The 9,785-nt window shown below is 43.9% G+C and overlaps 2 protein-coding genes across 3 annotated transcripts in view; one reads left to right on the top strand and one right to left on the bottom strand.

The window, feature by feature from the left end:
• Positions 1-359: 359 nt before the first annotated feature.
• On the bottom strand, positions 360-9,694 carry ppcs (phosphopantothenoylcysteine synthetase). The gene is made up of 3 exons (XM_038821466.1): positions 9,125-9,694; positions 1,483-1,586; positions 360-1,238 (listed from the first exon to the last, which is right to left on the bottom strand). Exons 1-3 carry the CDS (start codon positions 9,660-9,662, stop codon positions 906-908), a joined length of 975 nt encoding a protein of 324 aa, XP_038677394.1. The 5' UTR covers positions 9,663-9,694; the 3' UTR covers positions 360-905.
• Positions 8,804-9,785, top strand: part of zmynd12 (zinc finger, MYND-type containing 12) — an 83,327-nt gene continuing 82,345 nt past the window's right edge. Inside the window, exon 1 of one of the 2 annotated variants that reach the window (XM_038821465.1) lies at positions 8,804-8,932. The gene's annotated coding sequence lies outside the window, so the exon portion shown is untranslated. Of the gene's footprint in view, positions 8,933-9,513; positions 9,717-9,785 lie in introns of those variants that run through there. The other variant, XM_038821464.1, reaches the window with a different exon arrangement.

The raw sequence follows: 9,785 nt of genomic DNA, 5'->3' as shown, positions 1-9,785 counted from the left end.
AGCCCAGATTGTCCTGAACTTGAATCAATACACGTTCCTGTGGGAGTTGAAGAGCAAAAACCCTTCCATTTATATACCCACCCATGCCATGGGTAGTGTTAACCCATTGGGTTATTTGTTTCAGTGCTTCTTAAATAAAAGGTATATAAACTTTGGCCATGTAGGACTGGATTTAGCTATCAACATTCACTTTCTAGGCTCACAAAGAATCAGCACAGGAGAGGAGGAAATGTGGATGAATTAGCAGAGTTGCTTTAATCCCATTGAATAAACATTTGCTACAACTGGGTATCTTATCCCTGTAAATGTACTGATGTGGAGTGGCAACTACCACAGGACAGAAATCACAAATGGCATAATTAATATACATCACTGAAGTTTATTTCAATTTGGGATCAAAAGATCCCTACAACTTTTTCTGGTTGTTATTTGTGAAAGCTAGTCAAGATTTCTGCTACAAAATTTGGTTCTAGTCATCCAGTGAATTCAACTATCTTGGTAAAATAGTTTTATCATGTTCCAGCAATACAGCTGCAATTGTTGAGTCCTTCAACCAATTCAAAAGATACATAGATTAAATAGTAATCACACCATGCCATCACAGAATATGTTGTGGTTATGTACCTTTGACAGTTACAGAAAAGTTCTGCATTTCTCCTTCCATGTATAAAATAGCACACACCTCTAGTGGTACCTTTCAATCAGTTCATGATGGTTCATGGAAGAAATTTTAATGTAGTCAGAAGCTAAGTCTTATAGTTAGCCGGAACTACATACGTTAGTGCTTGTTTTGAAAACCTTTATTAAGCATAATGCCAGATTTCCCAGCTGGCTTTATTCACATATGCCCATTCCATTATCATACAATTATTCCTCAGTAATTCATCTTGCATCATGGGAAACATCTATGCAGGATTGTTGCTTTTCTCCATAAAAATAGTGTGGCATTCACTCAAGTGTGTAACGATCTTCTCTTCAATTTCATTGTGTTGCTTCACTTCATTTTCTGAAAGTGCCAGGTCAGTTTGAGAATCAGCAGTTACTATGACAACAAACACCCTCCGTGTTTCAAGGACGTTGGCAACCACAACCTGATGTCTGTAAGTTTCTAAAGCTTTAAGTGCTCGTGCAACCAGCTGTGAAGGGTCAGTCTCCAACTTGAAAGATGTGACAAATGCCTGAGGAGCCCAGTCCTTCACGAGAGGGGTAAGCATCTTGGGAACCATTTGCATAGTTAGCTTTTGAAAAACAAATCAGATTCTGACATTCAATATGCCTAAGAAAACAAAGCTTGCATTATATGCACACATACAATTGCAAGACTTTCTTCAAGAACAGCTACTTTGCTTTAAATATTCTCTAACTTCAAGAGGCAGTCCTCTGAACGGAAATGGGAAATTGCACAAATGTAACCCCTTATCTAGAGGGCACAAGAGGACTTCCTCGACTGATGGTTAAACAAGTAGTCCTCGTAACACTCACCTGCAGAGGGCTAACACCTGACTGGATTTTGTGCTCTGGCATCTCAGAGGCAGGAATGAAAAAATCTGACACGGCTGCTGCAAGGTAAAACATGGCTTTTGGTCCTGCAGAACAAAAAGTTACAAATCAACTGCTTCATAATGCAATGTCCTTTCGAAATAAAAAGGTACTTAGTTAACCAATAGATCTTCCTGTCTATTGAGTAATCTGACAAATTTCATATAGGGCACAGCAGTGTATAAATTATTCTCCATTTTACTGAATAGATAAAATCAGTTACGTTGCAGACATTTGTTCTTTGCTCATTTTTTCAGCATTGGTCTACCTAGCTAATCGTCAGGACTCCTGGCCTCTAATGACAAAATATATATATATGAGCGAAGTAAAAAGCTTCAATTGTTTGTGGCTGGAATGAAGTAACTGCTTGTTCTTGTACTGGAGCATAGTATTCCACAACACTTCTGACTTCAGTCTTGAGAATAGTGATACTTTATGCTACAGAGGCAAAATTTATTTTCAACTAATGAAAAACCTAACGGTTATTATTGTGGAGAACAATATTTCCATCTGTAAATCTGAATAGAACAAACAGCTTTGAACAAAATATCCTCCAATTTTGACCAGGCTTATTTCTGAAGTAGCATTATCTCCTGGTGCATGTCCCAAGACAATTGTGCTGCATTGTTGGAGATGCCATCTTTCAGATGAGATGATAAACTGAGGTCCCATCTTCTCCTCGGGTGGATGCAAAACATACCATGCACTATTTAAAAAGAGGTCTCCTTAAGTGTCCTGGCCAATATTTATCCCTCTTAATTTTTTTTAAAACTTTGTCTTTGTCACATAGAACATTACAGCGCAGTACAGGCCCTTCGGCCCTCGATGTTGCGCCGACCTGTGAAACCATTCAAGCCCATCTACACTATTCCGTTATCATCCATATGTTTATCCAATGATCATTTGAATGCCCTTAGTGTTGGCGAGTCCACTACTGTTGCAGGCAGGGCATTCCACGCCCTTACTACTCTCTGAGTAAAGAACCTACCTCTGACATCTGTCCTATATCTATCTCCCCTCATTTTAAAGCTATGTCCCCTCGTGCTGGACATCACCATCTGAGGAAAAAGGCTCTCGCTGTCCACCCTATCTAATCTTCTGATCATCTTGTATGCCTCAATTAATTCACCTCTTAACCTTCTAACGAAAACAGCCTCAAGTCTCTCAGCCTTCCCTCATAAGATCTTCCCTCCATACCAGGCAACATCCTGGTAAATCTCCTCTGCACCCTTTCCAATGCTTTCACATCCTTCCTATAATGTGGCGACCAGAATTGCATGCAATACTCCAAATGCGCCCGCACCCGAGTTTTGTACAGCTGCAACATGACATCATGGCTCCGAAACCCAATCTCTCTACCAATAAAAGCTAACACACCGTACACCTTAACAACCCTCTCAACTTGGGTGGCAACTTTCAGGGATCTATGTACATGGACACCGAGATCTCTCTGCTCATCCACACTACCAAGAATCTTACCATTAGCCCAGTACTCTTGTCTTCCTGTTATTCCTTCCAAAATGAATCACCTCACACTTTTCTGCATTAAACTCCATTTGCCACCTCTCAGCCCAGCTCTGCAGCTTATCTATGTCCCTCTGTAACTTGTAACATCCTTCCGCACTGTCCACAACTCCACCGACTTTAGTGTCATCTGCAAATTTACTCACCTATCCTTCTACACCCTCCTCCAGGTCATTTATAAAAATGACAAACAGCAGTGGCCCCAAAACAGATCCTTGTGGTACACCACGAGTAACTGGACTCCAGGCTGAACATTTCCCATCAACCACGACCCTTTGTCTTCTTCCAGCTAGCCAATTCCTGATCCAAACTGCTAAATCACCCTGAATCCCATGCCTCCATATTTTCTGCAATAGCCTACTATGGGGAACCTTATCAAATGTTTTACTGAAATCCATGTACACCACATCAACTGCTTTACCCTTGTCCACCTGTTTGGTCACCTTCTCAAAGAACTCAATAAGGTTTGTGAGACACGACCTACCCTTCACAAAACCGTGTTGACTATCTCTAATCGATTTATTCCTTTCCAGATGATTATACATTGTATCTCTTATAAACCTTTCCAAGACTTTGCCCACAACAGAAGTAAGGCTCACTGGTCTATAGTTACCGGGGTTGTCTCTACTCCCCTTCTTGAACAAGGGGACAACATTTGCTATCCTCCAGTCTTCTGGCACTATTCCTGTAGACAATGATGACATAAAGATCAAAGGCTTAGTAATCTCCTCCCTAGCATCCCAGAGAATCCTAGGATAAATCCCATCCGGCCCAGGGGACTTTTCTATTTTCACACTTTCCAGAATTGCTAACACCTCCTCCTTATGAACCTCAAGCCCTTCTAGTCTAGTAGCTTGTATCTCAGTATTCTCCTCGACAACATTGTCTTTTTCCTGTGTGAATACTGACGAAAAATATTCATTTAGCACCTATCTCCTCGGACTCCACGCACAACTTCCCACTACTGTCCTTGACTGGCCCTACTCTTACCCTAGTCATTCTTTTATTCCTGACATATCTATAGAAAGCTTTAGGGTTATCCTTGATCCTACCTGCCAAAGACATAGCTGCCAATGATGGAGCAATTCAAATAGAAGGTACACAAAAGGCCAGAAGTATTTATTTTTAAAAAGGGGATACTTGAGCAGAGCCAGGGGGAGGGCAGGCTGGCGCTGTGGAACTTCAGTAATTACTATTGGGCGGCAAACATAGCCATGATCAGGAAGTGGGTGGTGGGGTCAGTATGAGAGCATGTGGAGGTGGCTTCATGCAAGGGCACCAGCTTGGGGGCGTTGATAACAGCACCTCTGCCGTTCCCGTCGGCACGGTACTCCACCAGCCCCGTGGTGGTGGTGGCCCTGAGGGTTTGGGGATAATGGAGGAGGCACATTGGAGTCGGTTTGCCCCGGGAAGGATGGATGGAGGATTTTGGAGATGGCAGAGAGCAGGGATTGAGAGGAGGATGGGGGATATGTTTATAGAGGGGCGCTTTTCTAGCCTGAGGGAGCTGGAGGAGAAATTTGGATTGGCGAGGGGAAACCTGCAGGTGCGGGACTTCCTACGCAGGCAGGTTTCAACCTTCCCGCTCCTAGCACCAAGGGGGATACAGGATGGTAGTTTCTAGATTGTGGGTGGGAGAAGGGAGGGTCTCTGACATTTACAAAGAACTCATGGGGTCAGAGGAGATGCACACTGAGGAGCGGAAGCGCAAGTGGGAAGAGGAGTTGGGAGGAGAGATAGAGGATGCTCTCTGGGCAGACGTGCTGAGTAGAGTCAACGCGTCCACAACATGTGCCAAGCTCAGCCTGATACAATTCAAGGTCGTTCACCGGGCTCACATGACAGTGGCCCGCATGTGCGGGTTCTTTGGGGTAGAAGATAGGTGTGCAAGATGTGCAGGAGGGCCAGCGAACCATGTCCACATGTTTTGGACACGCCCAAAGCGGAGGGGATTCTGGCACGGGTTTGTGGGTGTCATGCCCACGATGTTAAAAAACAAGGGTGGCACCGAGTCCAGAGGTGGCAATTTTCGGAGTTCGGAAGATCCAGGAATCCAGGAGAAGAAAGAGGCAGATGGTCTGGCCTTTGCTTCCCTGGTAGCCCGGAGACGGATATTATTAGCTTGGAGGGACTCTAAGCCCCCGAAGCCGGAGACCTGGCTATCGGACATGGCTAACTTACTCTGCTTGGAGAAAATCAAGTTCGCCTTGAGGGGGGCACTGTTAGGGTTCACCCGGAGGTGGCAGCCATTCGTCAACTTCTTTGCGGAAAATTAACCGTCGGCAGAAAGGGGGGGCCTGGCGGTTAGTTTAGTTTAGATTATGGGGTTAGCAAAGGTGGGACATGTAATGGAAGAAGACGACTTCTGCACTATGGATTTATAAATTGCTTGTTTTGCTGTTGTAGGACCATAAATACCTCAATAAAATGTTTATTAAAAAAAGTTTTAATTTTGGTAGGAAGAATGGTTAGAGACACTACAAAGTAAAGGTTAATTTTAATGCGGTGACAGAACCAGAGATACCTGGAGGTGTACGCAGCAGTAGGCTATTCAGCCTGTTGAGCATGCTCTGCCATTCAATAGAATCATAGCTGATCATCCATTTTAATGTATTTTCCCCCACACTATCCCCCTTTTGTGATTGCTATTTAGAAATGTCAATCTCTGCTTTAAATATACTCAATGACAGAGCTCTCTTGAGGGCAGAGAATTCAAAAGATTCACAACACTTGAGTAAAAAGAATCTCTCCTCATCTCAGTCCTAAGTGGGTTCCTCTTTCTGTGGAAATGTGTTCCTTGGTTCTAGACTCCAAAAACAAAGGGCTACATCTTACCTGCATCTATTTTGTATGTTTCAATGAGATCACCTCTCATTCTTCAAAACTCTAGAGAATACAGATTCAGCTTTCACAATCTCTCTTCATAGGACAGTCCTGCCATCCCAGGAACAAGTCTGATACACCTTTGTTGTACTCCCTCTGACAATAATATCCTTCCCAAGACAAGGGAACCAAAACTGCACAGACTATTCTAGTTGTGGTCTAACCAAGGATCCACACAATTAAAGCCTGTACTCAAATTCTCATGATAAAGACCAACACTATTTGCTTGCTGCACCTGAATGTTTGTTTTCAGTGACTTATTGGGCAAATTTTTAAAGGTGGCAGGGAAGGTTGAAAAATAGGTTTGGGAGTATATGGGATTCTGGGCTTTATATTAGAGTGTAACAGCTTAAAACCTTTCAAAAGGTTGTCTACAGGCAGACACAGGCAATGCTTAAGTTATTAACCTCTAGCCATAACAAAAGAGAATTTTTAAATTAAGTCTGTCAGTCAATAACAGTTTTTCCCGTCAAGAAAGTAGAGAAGAAAAGATAAGATAGGAACCCAGAGATATCTGAGGTTAAACAAACAAAATAATGCCTTAAGGGGGTCGAAGGATGGCTTTGAGGTGAGGTGGAAGCCGTTCATGGCTCTGTTTGAGGAGCTGACAGATCAGCAATGAAACCAAAAAAAACCTAAAAATAAATGCACCTCTGCCTCCACAATGACATGATTACCAACAACAGAAACTAAACATAAATGAGTGGTTGCAACACACAAGTCAAAAGGTGAGGCACCCTAATGATAGTGGCGAAAACTCAAAGCAGCACCCCTCTGCTTCTTTTCTACACCTTTTTTTCTGCCAACTCTCTAGGCAGCTTTATAGTGGCCATAAGTCAGATCACCACTAAGTCACCATGTGACTTCTGGTCACATATTTATCACAAGACTCACTAAATTGATAAGTAATTTAAAAACATAAAACACCTGTTTGTCACATGGAGGCATAACAGTATAAAGGCAAAGAAGAGCTGGTTTAGCACAGTGGGCTAAATCGCTGGCTTTTAAAGCAGACCAACAGCACGGTTCGATTCCCGTACCAGCCTTCCCGGACAGGCGCCGGAATGTGGCGACTAGGGGCTTTTCACAGTAACTTCATTGAAGCCTACTCGTGACAATAAGTGATTTTCATCTTTTAAGTTATTGTGAACTTTTATAAAACATCATTTAACTGGAGTACTGTGACTAAATCTGGGCACTAGCACTTTGGCAAGGAGGTGAACAAATTAGAAAAATTATTTGAGGGATTTCAGTTATTTGGACAGATTGGAGAAACTGGAGGCTGCTCTCCTTGGGGACGGCTGGGAAAAGATTTGCTGGAGATGTTTAAAATCATGAGGGCCCTTGACCAAGAGAAGGAGAAACTGTTCCAATGGTTGAAAGATCAAGAACCCATTAAGATGAATGGCAAAAAACCCACAAAATATTAGGAAAAACTTATTTATGCAACGAGTGGTTAGGATCTAGGATATACTGTGCTGGAAGCAGATTCAATTGTGGCTTTCAAAATGGGATTAGAATAATTACCTGGAAATAATTTTACAGGGCAAAGGCAGGGGGCTAGGACAAGCTGTGTTGTTCTTTGTGGGCTGCTGGCACAGGCATAACAGGCTCAATGGCTGTTCTGTAAACATTTCAGTGTACTGAATTTAGAAGCTCATCAAGGTCAAAAATGACATGAAGTGAACAGTCTGGTTGAACCTCAGTAGCCAGGAAGAGAGCCAGTGAAAAGGCAACAATGTTTCTGTTAAGGGAGAATAGAATGGATTTGGCATTCCTGATTGTAATTGGAAGAAATCTGTTAGAGTCAGTTAAAATATATTATCCATATCTTGCATTTGAAAATTTCACACATCCACCCTCACACTTCATTAAAATCTTAGCAATCTTTTATTCAGGCTCACTATGTGGGTGTTCCTGACAAGGTCAGTATTTCGTGAGCATTCTTAATTATCTTTGACTACCAACTTGAATAGAACTGAGTGGCTTGCTAGTCCATTTCAGAAAGCTGTTAAATAACATTGCTGTAGGTTTGGAGTCACAGATCAACCAGACATGGTATACTTCCTTTCCTAAACAACATTGAACTGGATAGGTTTTTATAACATACTGGCAATTTTACAATCATCATTACTGATATTATTCCAGATTTTATATAAATCAATTGTCTTTAAATTCTCCAACTATCCTGGCAGGATTGAAACTTGTGTCTCCAAATTGTTAGTGCGCCTGACTTACAGGCCTGACTTACTACATAGGAACAGATTAAATAGGAGCTAGAGTAGGCCATTTGGCTCTTAGAGTCTGTTCTGTAATTCCACAAGATCACAACTGACCCCCTGTGCTATCCCCATACCTTTTCATTCCTTAGGACGCAAAAACCTACTGATCTCCATCTTGAAAATGAAAATTGCTTATTGTCACGAGTAGGCTTCAATGAAGTTACTGTGAAAAGCCCCTAGTCGCCACATTCCGGCACCTGTTCAGGGAGGCTGGTACAGGAATTGAACCGTGCTGCTGGCCTGCCTTGGTCTGCTTTAAAAGCCAGCAATTTAGCCCTGTGTGCTAAACCAGCCCCTGGTTATATTGAAAATATTCAATCGCTGAGCATCCACCTCTATGGTAGATTTCAGATTTGTCACATGTACCGAGATACAGTGAAAAGTATTGTTCTGAGTACAGAAGTCTAAAGATTCACCACCCTCAAGATGACTTGGGTTTCTCTCCATTTTAGTCCTGAACAGACGACCATTAAGAATGGTCCCCATGTTCAAGACTTCCCAGCTGGGGCAAACAATTTCTCATCATCCACCCTTGTAAAAGCCCCTTAAGAATGTTACGTGGTTAATTGAACTTGGCTGTTCTGAAGCAAATGGAGCCATTCCATAGACTGGTAATGTACAGGAAGTCCATTTGCTCCTGTCTGTTTCCTCTGACAGCTTTAGGACTTGTTCGTCGGCCTGGAAAAGTGCCGAGAAAGATGCAGGTATACAATGTCATTTTGTGACCAATAGAGTGGGCAAACAACTGTAACTCAGAACTGATCGGATCATCTCTGCTGACCTAACACAAACATACAGAGAGCTTCTAACGTTATGTATTTACTGATTGACCACCGGAAGCCCTAGGTGGATGACCAGTACGCTACCGTACCCAAGTAGTTACTTAATGGCCCTACCGATGGGGTTGAGCGCCTGAGCCGCCGCCCTCAGCAGATACAAGTAATCGGATAAGGTGCTGAATTCGACGGGTAGGAGCAGTCCAGCCTCTCTCACGGCCACATAGCGCTGCAGCACCGGCAGGATGTCGGGCAGCACTGCCTGGTCGGCTTCCACCCGCCAGCAGGTGGTTCCGGCATCCAGCACGGCCTTCAGCGCGTCCAGCATGTTGAGGCCGGAGTAGCGCCGAGAGAAGGGATAGAGGGAGCGCTGGCGGTGCAGGAAAACCACGGCGTAGCCCAGGCCGAGGAAGTACTCGGCCGACACGGCGCCGCGCCAGCCGCTGCTGAAGTTGTCCAAGAAGCGGACGGTCCGCGACTCCAGCGGCACCTTGGTGCCGCCCGAGGTAACCAGCACCACCCTGCGGCCTTGGGCGGCGTGCCTCACCGCGAACTCGGCCATCGCCTGGGCTGAGCTCTCCGCATTGTGTGGCGGTACGCAGTTCGAGAAAAAGCCGCTCCACTCCGGCTCACTCAGCATCTCCGGCGCCGCCGCCATTGCAACTGGTCCCCCCTCAATTAGTGTCCGGGTTCCCCGCTCCCACCACCCACAGTAGGTGATGGATAACTTTTCTCAAAGTCGTGGCACAAATTACTCTTTCATGTATAAATATTTAGATTT

Source organism: Scyliorhinus canicula, chromosome 16 (assembly GCF_902713615.1).
Source record: "Scyliorhinus canicula chromosome 16, sScyCan1.1, whole genome shotgun sequence".
Taxonomy (NCBI): Eukaryota; Metazoa; Chordata; class Chondrichthyes; order Carcharhiniformes; family Scyliorhinidae; genus Scyliorhinus; species Scyliorhinus canicula.
This window is presented reverse-complemented; position numbering and strand designations above follow the sequence as displayed.

What these genes read in the sequence shown, in the direction of transcription:
- ppcs (XM_038821466.1), bottom strand. Translation starts at nt 9,662, where the DNA reads ATGGCGGCGGCGCCGGAGATGCTGAGTGAGCCGGAGTGGAGCGGCTTT. An exon ending in TCAGGCGCTCAACCCCATCG is followed by an intron (nt 1,587 to 9,124) that starts GTAGGGCCATTA and finishes TTTGTTCTGCAG; the next exon opens with GACCAAAAGCCATGTTTTAC. An exon ending in CAGGTGTTAGCCCTCTGCAG is followed by an intron (nt 1,239 to 1,482) that starts GTGAGTGTTACG and finishes GTTTTTCAAAAG; the next exon opens with CTAACTATGCAAATGGTTCC.